The sequence below is a fragment of the Atractosteus spatula genome, chromosome 11 (genome assembly GCF_055471065.1).
Source record: "Atractosteus spatula isolate fAtrSpa1 chromosome 11, fAtrSpa1.hap1, whole genome shotgun sequence".
NCBI lineage: Eukaryota > Metazoa > Chordata > Actinopteri > Semionotiformes > Lepisosteidae > Atractosteus > Atractosteus spatula.
In genome coordinates this window covers 15613977-15627260 of record NC_142716.1, presented here as the reverse complement: position 1 = coordinate 15627260, position 13284 = coordinate 15613977, and the positions used below count along the sequence as shown (strand labels likewise).

The 13284-nt window shown below is 45.1% G+C and overlaps 1 protein-coding gene across 4 annotated transcripts in view; it reads right to left on the bottom strand.

Annotated features, from left to right (window-relative positions):
- Positions 1–1180: 1180 nt before the first annotated feature.
- mast2 (microtubule associated serine/threonine kinase 2) overlaps positions 1181–13284 on the bottom strand; it is a 172267-nt gene continuing 160163 nt past the window's right edge. For 2 of the 4 annotated variants that reach the window (XM_088927342.1, XM_088927344.1), the window contains 11 exons: positions 12914–13015; positions 12320–12442; positions 11774–11883; positions 11221–11375; positions 10443–10756; positions 9820–10035; positions 9027–9253; positions 8604–8726; positions 8091–8227; positions 7248–7438; positions 1181–6969 (listed from right to left, as the gene is read on the bottom strand). In XM_088927342.1, coding sequence (XP_088783468.1) covers positions 4853–6969; positions 7248–7438; positions 8091–8227; positions 8604–8726; positions 9027–9253; positions 9820–10035; positions 10443–10756; positions 11221–11375; positions 11774–11883; positions 12320–12442; positions 12914–13015 — 3815 coding nt within the window. In that variant the 3' untranslated portion in view covers positions 1181–4852. The remainder of the gene's footprint in view (positions 6970–7247; positions 7439–8090; positions 8228–8603; positions 8727–9026; positions 9254–9819; positions 10036–10442; positions 10757–11220; positions 11376–11773; positions 11884–12319; positions 12443–12913; positions 13016–13284) is intronic. The other 2 variants (XM_088927343.1, XM_088927346.1) reach the window with 1 other exon arrangement.

Genomic DNA, 13284 nt, shown 5'->3' with positions numbered 1-13284 from the left:
ACCAGAGCAAGAAGCAGAAAGATTGTTGCTCCAAATACAAGCATGGAGATCACAAACAATGGGGATTCGCCAAGACCAAAATTAAAAACTCTGTTGTCTGCACTGGAAACTGAGCATGGAATTTACTATTACCAAAAAGGAATACAAATAAAAATATCAACAATCTGATGTCTTGTTCATTTCTGACATTCCTCATTCTTAAAGTGATGCAGACCCCAATTTATGATACACAGCTTGTAAATGTTTGCACATTATAAGTGTTTTTTTAGGGTCGCTGGCAATCCCCCACAGATTTGCATTAGATATCCACCTTTGTACATGGCTTCAGGCCACCCCAATTGGCTCGTTATAGCTCTGGAGAAATCCCTGTGGCTTTAAAAACCTTTAGTACATTAGTTCTTTAGTCGGTGTCAGAAGAGCAAGAGGATCTTCAATGGGAGTCGAGTGAGCTCACTGAAGAAGGCAACAGCCCCCATAGCTACTGGCGGCTATTAGCAATGTTGAAGGCCTTTTGTATATTCAATGCCAAAGGCAGAGAGGTGAATTATTCTTCATAGCAGATTTGTGCCAGTGTTTCATCTTGGAGACTTCATGCTACTTCATTTAAGATTCATGGAGAAGCCTCAACAATTACATTTAAAAGCAACATGGGATTTCTTTGCTTTTTAAACTCGGAGGGAAACGGTAGCTCATAATAATGTCTAGCACAGCCCAGTGTTTTAACCTTTTAGAGTGATGACAAAATTTAATGGCCACTGTGAAGAATTCATGAGAAAACTGGGTCAATCCCATTTCCTCTCTGCTGGGCAATCTAATTTAATATCTGAACCATATTATACCTTGATGCAACACAGATATCACTACTAGAAAGCTAAACTATGTATATACAATTCACATTATATACAGAACAATTCATGTTGTCTACCTACAGCAAGTGGAAAGGTTTGAAAAGGCTGCGTTTTGTTTCTTAAAGGAGCTTGTTCCCAGGATGCTCCTGTCCAGCCCTATTGGCACACTTTTGATTTGCTGGGGGAGGGAGGGGGGATGTGTTTCTGTATGGAGTACCTTTCATATTCTCCTGTCACCCACGCAACTGACTCCGAGAAGCCCATATGCTTTTTCTGCTTTGCCAGGGTAGAGATACAAGAAATGCACAAATTATGGAGAATTAGTTTGCCTATTTTTGCTAAATAAAAAAGTGGGACATATTTAGAAACATTTGCAGCAGAAAGAAATCTTTCTCCTGCATTTCCACGGCAGGTTAAATCTAACGCTGTGGTAAAAGGCCTAAAGACGTGTGCAGAAAATTTGCTTTAACCAAGTTTACAGTTTTTTTGTACCGACTGGAGAAAAGAAAGAAATCCCCTGGGCTCACCAGTGAAAACCTGTTCCTAAAAGTCAGAGGGTGTCTACATCCCTTCGTACAGCAAGTGCATGTGCTTCTTGTGCAAACTACTGAAATAGCTACCGATCACCCCTGCAAGTGTGCTGTTTATTTACAATTTTGCTGTTGTATTACAATTTGTTCATTTTTACTTCCTATCTGATTGCCCTCTTGTCATCCGCCAACAGGAATAGGAATTTATATTAGCAACTGGCATGATTTTGGTGTTTAAAGCTGATTAAAGCTTACAACGGGTAGGAACTCTTTCAGTGCATATCATTTGCCATTTATGCAGGACAAATTCATACTACCCAAACAGACTCCTCCCATCTGTGAGATGAGTCTGCTTCAATTCCAAGACTGTTCATTTCACAATGCCTTTAAAATTAAATTCCTAAAATACCCCCAGGGAAAAGAAAAAACATTTTTATTTATTGATGTACCTGTTGAAACTCAAGAGATTTGATTCCAATTTTTAAAACAGAATATTTCAGTTTAAACATAAGAATCTTAGTGTCATTTAGGTCTCTTCATTAAAGTATAACATTTCCTCTCCTTATTCCTAGTTTGCTGTTTTTATGGAACTGGCAAAGCCCCAGGAAAAAAACCATGAAACATTTAGAATATTTTTTAATTCTATAAACTACATGTTTTAAGCATGGGCTAAGGATTTTCTGATATGAAGATAAGATTTTCATGTTGCTTTTTGCTGGGTCAAACATACAACATACAAGCAGTAATCCATGTCACTCTCGTACAAAGAATGTGATAAACAGATCCAGTGCATGTTCAAATAACACCATATCTGAAGGGCCTACGGGGAATTGTTCTGTTGTGAATTCGGTGCTGCATGTTCAAAATTCATAATAAGATCAAACTCTTTGGAGCCATGTGGCCATCTTAACAACAAACCAAGCCTACAAAGTCAGAACTCTCAAACAACAACTCTGAAGAGAGTCATGGTGTATTATTAATAACTCATTTAATGTCCGCATTTACTGTTCCCCCCTTTTCACAAGTTGTTTTCTCCTTCCAACACAGAAAAAAACAAAACAAAAAGCCTCACACCCAGTGAAAGTACGCCCTCCCCCCAACTTGACTACTGCACAGGCTCACCGGATGACCAGTGAGGGATTTTATCACATAGTGCAAAAACCTTACAGGCAAGCAGCTGTTCAAGAATAAAACACTTCCTGAGTCACCATTCAGGAAAACCCTCCACGGATCCATGTCTTTGATCCAACCTTCCAGAAGCTAGAATTAATCTGGAGAAATTTAAATTTAAACTGGGAATCTGAATTATTAATCACATTACCTTATAAATCTAAAGGCTGGACTGGCCTCATTTTCTATGTTGATTCTTTTTTGATGACTAACAGTATGAAGTACAGCCCCTACTACTGTACACTTGGGAGTCCAAAACCCTTCCCACAGCTTTCAGCAGCTACTTGCAAGCAAAGTGACAAGAGCGCCCTGAATCAGCCAGCTGCCCGTGAGGCAATCACTGTTCACAATGTCGGTCTTAGACAGCAGGGTAGAGAACGCACAGTGGACACAGATTTACACACACATGCACACACTCATAGCTAGTGTCTCAGGGATAAAGTGATGTTTGCCAGCCGTACAAAAAGAACCACAGAGAAGTACACAGCAAGTTGGTCCTGACTGGAAAAACAAATGAAAGTAAAAATAAAATCTAAAACACGACTGGATAAAAAGTAGCAAAAAGCAGGGCTAGAAATAAAGACAACTGTACTTTTAATGTTATATCCCTGTCTGCATGTTATTGTTATGAATTTGATGCCTCCGCCTAATTAATTTCTTTTGTTCCTCTTTTCTCTTTCTTGAACATCATTGCCATTACCAGCCAGGCAACACCCAGGTGAGAGTCACTGCTTGGTTCTGTAAACTAACAGCAGTGTCATAGTCCACAGAATCCCAGTCTCTCTGCAACAGGAAACCACTGTCTAGCTGCCTGATATACAACAGAACTTCCAGTAACCAGATGACAATTACACAGAAGGGGGCATTTGAGACTGTAATGAAAGTCCAGACTCAGTCAAGCTGAGTCAGACCAGGACTCCATTAAAAGACGGGTCTGAAATGAACCAATCAGATCATTCACTAGTTTTTAATGTTTTCAGGGAAGCAAAATTGGGATGGAATGATCTGGGGACGAATCAAATCTGAGAAACCTGTAAATGAGAAACAAACTGTTAACGAGTACCTAGTGGCTTGTGTTTTCCAAACAACATTTTTCTTTTTTTTTGGCAAAGTATTTCCAAAAAAATACATTTTTTTATGTTTTAGATTTTTTTACAAATACGGTATTAACATTTCAAATGTCTGGTGCACGGAAACTGATTAATGGAACAAAACTCACTAAGCCCTTTGTAATGTATTTCCTTAAGCATTTACAAATATTTTCGTAAAGAATAAGCATATTGGTGAATGCATGAGAATCTCATCGGCTTATTAGCAGTCTAATCTTCAGCTAACACTCTCCTGCACTGCAACAAGTTTCACAGTTCAAACACGAGTAAACAGTGCACACATGCAGCTGTTTGCATGAGAAATGGAGGCAGCAGCAATCTCTGACTCCATCTTTGTACAGAAACATTCAGAATACAGCTTTTCCTAAAGGTGCAGAACCTGCTGTAGGAGTAGGTAAACCATGGAAAGCGTTAGAATATCAGTTTTCCTACTACATTGCAAGACAAAACATTAACAGCAAGTCGAAATGAATGAATTGCAATTGAGACATCTTTTGATGCAATGTGTTGAAATGGCTATTGAAGATTCAATAGAGAACTACAGTGAAATCTAATGATTTCTTTGAAGAAATTTACAACAGAACTGAAATGTGAAAACTGGATTTGGTTTCTAGGTGCTACATGGATAGTGGTGATATAGGCGTTTTATATACTTAATGTATTTTATACAAATTGCTAAGCATACGCTACTTTTATTGCTGAAATACATCCATTTATCCAGAAGTCTCTCTTGAATAAACATGCTGATGAATATGAAACATTGTATTCATTAAGGCACAACCTGTTCTCACACCTAGAAAACAGATGCGAGCTCAGAGCATGTCTTCAAAGCGAAGAGTAATGGCAAAATCAGGCAGATCATCTGTGTGTGAAACCCACTCTGCACAGACCACTAAATATACAGTTTATTTCTAGCCCCGCCAGTTACTGAAAGAAATTCTGACTCCACAAGGACATTCGCTCCGATTTTGAAATAAAAAATACTACAATATAGAACTGAGGTGGAACCTGTGTATGAAAATGTACAGCACAATGTTGAACAAAGGTTTTTATAGCCGATTCTCTGTTTCTCAGATTTAGTGTATCATAAAGTTTCCTTAATAATTGTTCTTTTTTCCAACATGCAGTACTTTATTGAATTTCGATTATTTCAACACAACAGTTTTTTTTTATTTCGTGGATTGTAGTGGCACTGCTACGTTTTCCTGTAAGTTTTGTCTTGAGGTGCTGCTGCTGCTCTCTGAGGGACCTGGGAGTCTGGCTTCTTCTTCTGCTCTGCTGTCTGCGGTGGTCTGGCTGGCTGTTGGAGGCTGTCTCTGTGCTGGCCGCTGGCGCCGTCCTGCTGGCAGGGGAAGCCCCCTGCTGTTTTACCAGCGGAGCCCTGGGCACAGTCTTTGACAGACGCATTTTTCCGTCTGTCCCCCGGGAGGTCAGAAGGCTTCTGTGGAGCAGGTTCAGCTTTCGGAGACGGATGTCTGGGGGGGGACGTGGAGAGCCGAGGGGGCTGAGGGGTAGGCTGCAGAGAGGGCCCAGCTGGCCCAGGTAAAGCAGGTGTTTTAAATGTGTCAGGCCTTTCCTGCTCTTGTCTGGCTTTGCCCTCATCCTTGCTCTTTGGATGTAGACTATCCTCTGACCTCAGCTCTTTGGCTTTTTCAAAAGCTTCCTTCGCCCCAGGAATGCTCAGTTTCACGGGACCCAACACACTTTTAGCCACAGTGGCGAACTGGGACATGAGCTGTGGCACCATGTCGGTACCGGTCTCAGAGGGAGAGGCGGCCGCTGCAGCACTGAGAGCCTGTCTCCTGTTATCTGCCTCCTTCTTCTCTTTGCTGGTCCCTACAATCTGGCCAGGGGTATCCCTACTGTCTGCTTGCGGAGTGCTTGGTTTTGACTCAGGGGTACGACCAGCCTTGAAGGGCTTCTCTTCACTCTTTACCACAGTGCTGGTCTTCTCCCTGGTGTCCAGGAGTGGTTTCGGAGCAGTCTTCAAGTCTTTTGCCACCAGACCAGGTGCTGCTGGTGTGTTGCTGGCTAGGGTTGACGTTTGGTAGGAATCCTTGCCGACAGATGTAAATGCGCTACCAGGAGTCGAGAAAATCCCAGACAGATTGTTTTGGATGCCTTGGTGGAGCTGAGTTGGCATAGAACTGACAATGCTTTCAGGTAACGTCCCTGCTTTTTTTGAGGCATCAACTCTTTCTGGCTTACTACTATCTTCTGCACCCTCTGAAAGGTGCACTTTGGTCTGGGATACTTTCTGCTCTGGCGCTTTGAAATCAGCAGATGTATGGTCTGCTCTGCCAGCCTGAGGAGTTGCTCGCTGAGTCTGCAGTGTTTGTGCAGGGGGTGAGGATGAGAGGGAGGGGCCTGTGGTTGTGCTGCCTCTATGTGTGGAGGTTGCTGTCCGATGAGCAGTCTCGGGTGGCAGAAAGGGGTCTTCATCGTTGGCAGACCTCGTGCGCCCAGTGTCCCCCCAGTGGCCCAGCCTCCTGCCATCCTGGCTGTCCTCTGAGCCTTCGTCTGTCTCGTCTTCTGAGGAGTCCACCTCATGGATGGCGTCCTGTTTCTGGAGAGATTCCCGCCTCTCTGCACGGTCCTGCCGGATAGCCGAGAGCTTGTCCTTTAGTTTGCTTTTCCCTGGGCTGAGCCCGATGCCTGCCCCTCCTCCCTCAGGGGTCTCCTGGCGGCTCAGCTTGCGGGGGGAGTGTTTCTGCAGGGTTCCCTTCTCTGCGGGAGATGCTCGTCCGCCCAGGAGGATCTCACCAGCTGACTCCTGCAGACTCTGGAGGCTGGGGTCCCTCTGCATCATCTCCTTCTTGAACTCTGCATGTGAGATGTCAAGGCTGTGTTTGCGGGAGGAAGCAGACAGCTTTTTGTCAGCAGAGGTAGCAGGGGAAGGGGAGCAGGAGGAAGAGGAAAGGGAGGCAGCCAGCTTTTCGGCAGACTGGACGCGCTTCAGCAGGGGTGAGCGCGGCGGCTCAGCACTCTTGGGCCGCGAGATCTGCCTCACCAGAGGCGGGGAGGAATGGAGTTTGACGGGGAAAGACTGAGTGACACCGGAGCTGCCCAGGGAGTGGCTTGGCAGGGGGGAGGGGGAGCGCTGTGGGGAGGTGGACTGAGGGGTCGGGGAGGGCGTTCGGGCTAGCGGAGAGAGAGGGATGTTCCCAGCAGACTTGCGGCGTGGAGAGCGGTACTGCCGCTGGAGTTTGGGCGCCAGGCCGTGCAGAGAGCTGGGCCGGATGTGTCCTGAGCTAGCTGGAGAATTAGGGACACTGGAACTGGGAGAGCTGCTCTGGGAGGAATTTCCACCAACTGGGCAAAAACAAAATGCAAAAAAGGATATGAGAAATTATAACAGTTATCAGCACAACATACTCCTGTTCCTGTGTGCTTCAATTTTCTATGAAAATAGAAATCTTTAAATTTCTTCTTAAATTACTGTTCAACAAAAAACCACACAAGATGTGTGAAACTAAGACTCCACAGGCATACAAGCCCTCATATACAGTAAGTCATTCCAACACTAACACAGCAATTCTCGAACACACAGACAGTGACACAGTGCTGAACATTAGCAGGGCAGCCCTCACCAGAGTGTGTGGAGTCCGGAGTGGAGCGGTACCCCTGTGTGGGCGAGCGAGGGGACAGGTTGTGGGTGGGTGACCCCGGTACGCTCTCCCCAGAGGACAGCGAGCGGTTCAAGGAGGACAGGCTGCGGCTGGTGTGCAGGAGGGAGGCTTGCTTCGTAATCTTCCGGAACAAGGAGCTTCTCTTTTTACTGCTGTACACAAGCATACAGGTGGTAGAAAGAGTGTAAACTGAGCAGAACAGAACAATTAATCAAACTGGATAGAAGAGAAGTTCAAGATGAACGCATGGGAGAGACTAATGCATTGATTTTACACAATAGCAGCTATCTGGCTGTGCCAAATATGTAATCAATTGAAAATGTCAAATTCAAAACTTCAAATGTCCTTAGTTTTCAAGTAGCTTTGTTAGATAAATCTAATGAATCCTTATAAACCTCCTTTTCTCTCCTGTCAGGTAGTTTCTTTCATTTCCTACCACCCAGTGCTGATTAATGAAAGCAATGTCACCTCAGTCAGTGTCATTTGAGCCTTCTCCCAGAAAACACAACCTAAATAATCCTTTTTTGCATTCTTGATGCCTACGCAAACACAAAACAGCACAGCCTTGTTTACACATCATGGACCAAAATTCAGACACAATGGGAATGCATTTCATGTGAAAAGACGACACAAATAAGCTGCCTTACGGATCAACCAACTAAGCAGATGCGGCAGAGAGAAAATGGAGCTGTTCAAATTCTTGTGTCCCTGATAAACGTAGATAGGTTTAATAGGAGGTGATGAAAGGTAAATGAGCAGGTACCTGTATATGGAAAGCATTTTAATGTTAATGCAAAGCCTCACCTCTCCTGGCCTTCTTTTGTCTTGGTCTTTTTGTTTCGGCGAGCCATCTTGGACTTGTAGCTGGATTTGCGAGCCGGTCCAACCTTAATGGAGGTGTTTTCAAATGGGGTTGCCGAGATGGACACCTTGGCACCACTCTGGGAGACATGCAGAGTCAATAATGCTCAATAACACATTAAGGAGGACCAAAATCACTTCAGCATGCTTTCATTAAACTGGAAGGTGGGAAGAAAATCCAACGGTTCTTGAGTTTGAAGTGTCCCCAAAAGTGTATGAAAGAACATTTGGCAGATCACTGTTAGCCAAAGGAACAAATATTTCTTGAAGCCATTGTGTTTATGGTTTACATGACACATTTAGAAGGAATAAAGAATATTTTTTCGTATTGTTTTGATTTAAATGTACTTTTTTAACCACTTTCCCTAGCATTTTACTGTCTTTTCACAATTTGTTGAAACACCGGACCATGATGCTTTGACTAAATGACTAAAGGGAGGAGGGTCTGGTCGCTACCTTGAGGATGAGCTCCACCACCTCTGTGTGCACCAGACCATGGACCGGCTCTCCGTTGACATGAGTGATCAGGTCACCCTCTCTCAGCCCGGCCACGTGCGCTGGACCCCCTTCCTCCACATGCTGTCCATCCGAGGAAGGAGGGCAAGGAAGGAAGCATAGGCAGTCCCGGTGATAAGGAAGGAGAGAGAGGAAAATGAAAAGCAAACAGCAGAAGACAGAACAACAAAAAGTCACTTAGTTGTATCTCTGCATCTATTGATTCAATTTTGTCTCTGTTCATTAATCACTGGTTCTTCATTTTTAAAAAGCACACCACAGATTCATGAGCATCTAAGCTAAAAACAGGATTTCTTCATCTGAGAATCTCGGTTTTTAAAACAGAGAGTGTTAATACAGCTGCCATAATGAATGCACACTCACCCAGACCATGTGGTGGACAGTGTAGATGTCAGTGTCTCCCATGTAGACCCGGATGGCGCGCAGGGTGAAGCCATACTTCTTGCCAGCACGGTGGATGACAATGGCGGGCTTTACGCTGGAGATGGCCGGGGAGAGATCTCGGCTGGGAGAGGAGTCCCGGGATGAGGGGTTGGAGGAGAGGGAGTGGGGAGACATGGGGCTGGCCAGGGGGGAGCTGCCATGGTGGTCTGTAGGGCAGACAGGATAAGAACACCAGGCTTGAGACAGGAAAATGAAGGTTGATTGTGTCCCTGAGGAGCAACATTCACTCCTGTTCTTTAAGAACACAAGAGCATAACAAAGATTACAAACGAAGAGGAGGCCAATAAGCCCACTGAGTGTGGTTTGTAACCTCCATCGTTTGGTAACTGAAAAACCTCAATTGCTAAGTTTGGAAATGCAAGAGTGGATAACATTAATTTAGAAGGAATGTGGAACACTCTCTTGCTAAACACAGGCAACCTCAAAAACAGAACTTGTAAAAGTTGTAACTATCTCACAGAGGGAAAAAGCATCACCCTTCAGGTGTTCTGGCTGACTGAACCTGTGCAATAATTATACCCTCTGTCTCAGAAGAGCACTTGGGTCAAAGAAGGATTTTCAAGTGAAGAATGTCAGATTGGCGATGTTGGGTAAATCATACAAATCAAGTGAGATTTATTAGCAGCCACAGGAATCAACAAATAGGTGCAGCTGCAGTCTTGAACAGTAAGAACTTTATTGGCTACAGAGCAGGGCCGTGGTTGACACTGACCTGAGGGGATCAGGAGCGAGAGTGTGGTGGCGGAGGCGGACTTGATGACCTTGTTGACAGGCCGGGAGGTGTGTTTTTCCACCGCATCTCCTGAGAGGAGCCGGTGTCGCGCGCGGCGGGCTGCCAGGTCACTTATAGCCTTCGGAGTGGTGGAGTCTGGGCCCTCAGCGCTGTTACACCGCAGAGAGCGCTCTGACACATCGCCCGAGCTGCCGGCTGCAGTGAAGGAGAGCACAGGGCAGTACAGATCACACTGCTGCATTTCAGGGCAGAGATTCATTCGGATTGTTTTGTGCATTACATAGTGTTTAATTCAGGTTTTTATTTGAATGGAGGATGGTAAGTATCCCTGCAGTCATGCCAACAAGCAAAGACAAAGCATCTTCAGAAATCAAGCCTACAGATCCTAAAATCTTACTTTATACGTGGCACATTTCAAAAGTTCAAAACTGAACATGAGGTCAAAATTAAGTCGCATAATTAATAAGTTCGTAAATTGAGAAAAGTCGCTTCAGGACTGCATTGCTATCCAGCAATTTGTGTTTTGTGATAATAACAATGAGGGTTTTGCTCTGAAAAGCACTTTCAGCAGAACCATCAGCCTGCAGGGCGGCGATACTCACGGGTCAGCGTGGCTCGGCTCTGCTGGCTGGCAGTGGAGCCAGGGGTGGTGGGCGACTCGTCCAGGCGCAGCTCTCTCTCCAGCGGCTGCTCAGGGATGGACAGGGGCAGCTCGTCTCCTCGGGAGGGGGCTCGGCTTTGGGCGGGAGGGGCCGGCGCAGGGCCCTTCCTGCCGATGCCTCCCTCCTCCTCCGCGGAGATAGCGAAGCGGGGCATCTCGATGATGGCGGAGCAGCAGCGGCGGCGCACGGTAAGCGGGGGGCTGGAGTCGCTCTCGGTGTGAGAGGACTCCGACACCGACAGGCGCTTCCTGAGGCTGCAGCACAAAAACCTGCACTTCAGATCTCCACCCAAAATTAGGCAATAATAACACAGAAATTCTTTTGTTAACAAGGCTAAAGGTATACATAACCCAAATTGTTTCATTATTTTTGTCCATTTATCCCTTGCTAATGCCTTAATCTCCCACAGTAAAACAAGATCTATACTTAAAGTATTTGCTTTTAACTTTTTCATTGACTTTATATGATATACGGTGTTAATTGTTCACAAACAAAATATTTTGTTGACTATTTCACAATTTGGTTACAAAAACATTTATTCTATGTTGAAAGGAATCCCTTAGGAATTTTGCCAGATGTTGATTTTACAGAAAACAATGTAGAATAAGCATAGAAAATGCTTAAATAAACTTTGTTTCTTATTTTGAAAATGGAAAAAGACTGGGTGAAGGGATAAACAAATAAATACAGGGATAAATAAAGGTGTTCACTGCCGTACATTTCAGGGGATCCCACCATCCAGCTGCGATCCCGGGATTTCAGCCCACTCAGACTGTCCAACCTGTCCCCCCCTTCCTCGCTTAGACTGCGCTTTGTCGGCGGAGGGGTCTTCTTCTCCTCGTGCAGGGAGAGGCGCTCCATGCTGCTGTACACCTGCGAGAGACAGCACAGCCCCAGCGCCACAGTGATGTAACCAGCAGAAACAGTGTTTACAACACTGTGCACCTGCACGCAAAGCAAAGACGCACAAAAACACTGAAGAACACCGCTGTGCTGATGAGCAACGGACCAAAAACAATTCTAATTTGGTATGTATAAAACAGCCTTGAATTTCATGTTTTTCTTGTCGTTGAAAGTCTACTTGATAGTGGCGTAAAAAGTATAGTATAGTAGGGATGCAGAAGTGCAGAAAGTTTTGACGTTGTAGTCTAAGGAGCCTTGCTGTTCTGCTGCGTACACAGAGAAGTGCTGTGATCTGAGCTCCTCAGACATTCCCAGTGAGGTGCCTGGCAGGCGAGCAGCACAAAGCTCTTCTCTGGTCTCGGCCTCACCTTGCTGAAGCGCGGGGAGCAGGAGGAGAACTGGCGGATCTCCACGTGCTCGTCGTCGTTGGTGTCCTCCTCCTCCTCTGAGTCCACGTGGTGGTACCTGTCGGAACGCGCTAGGGAGGGCGAGATTGAGATGGAAGAGAAAAACTGGTGTATAGTCAACATGAAAAGCAATACCAGGAAAACAATTGATGACATTCTCCCACCAAATAGTATCTGGTCAGAAGAGGCAAAATTAAGCAGCATATAGTGCAACAGATTTATCAAGCTGGTCTGACTGCATGTATTACAAAGAAGGACTTTGCATTGTAGTACAGTTACAGTACGTGTAGTGAATGCTTTGCATATAAGGCCATGTTTAGTACAGTGAATGACTCCTGTCTGTTCAGATTAGGCTGTGTGTACCAGTAATTCACGTACAGGTAAGACAGGATCTAGAACAGGGAGAGTATGCTGCATAGTTCAGGCAGTGCGTAGAATAGTCACCGATTCCAGAAGAGATCAGACAGGGTGGAGCTGAGTCAGACTAGGTATTACAATGAGACTCACTGTCAAAATAGCTGGTGTCATCCTCAGACTCCAGCTGTGGGATGAACTCAGCCTTCTGCCTCAGCAGGCTGTTCCAGTCCAAGTCTGTGAAGAACCGGTGCTGTTTCACCTCAAAGGCACTCCCTAGATACACAAACAGAAACAGTTTACCAACACAGGCCAATGGGACCATCCAATTCACTTTGCTGCTCAGTTTTGGCACAAACCAGGTTTTCAAATAAAGTCTGGAATGGCCAACCCTAGTCCTGGAGAGAGCCACAATCCAGCAGTTCTTCTACATCACTGTCAAACCATCTATAGCTCTTAAGGATACAACTGGCCATTCCTCTCTTAAATAAATGAATTAATATGCTAACCTGATGCAATACACAGTCCAGGGAGAAATAAAACATTTAAAGCTGACCTAAAAGATTTATACACTATCCAAAACATATCAGCGGACAAAAGAACTTCAGGTGACAGGAGGTGAGCAAGACAAAAGAAAGCCCTTCAGACTCAACGACACCGCTGCACCTTTAATTCAGCAGAGATGAAGAAGTGTAACTGGCCTTCAGGTAAGTGTGGGCTGCCGAGGGCAGAAGAGCAGGACCGTACCTGTGCCCAGCCTCTCCAGGGGGTTCTGGCGCAGCAGTTTGGAGATGAGATCCTGAGCATCTGGTGGCAAGGCTTCATCTTCCTCTGGCCAGATGATCTCATCTGGGGAGCAGAGGACAGTGAAAGGGAGGGTCCAATACAGGACCCCAAAACAAGGGGTGATCACAGGCTACTGCAGTAAAACGTACAGCAATCACTGATCCCTGTGAGGGAGATTACAGCATTGCTTCACAACTGGACTTAAAAAAATAATTTGCAAAATTTTAACGCACATCTCACAAACCAGACATGTTTTGTAAGAGATGCTGTAGTGAAACACTGTAACTGTTGTGGTGCAGAGCACTACTGCTTGCTGAAAATCATTGTAAAAG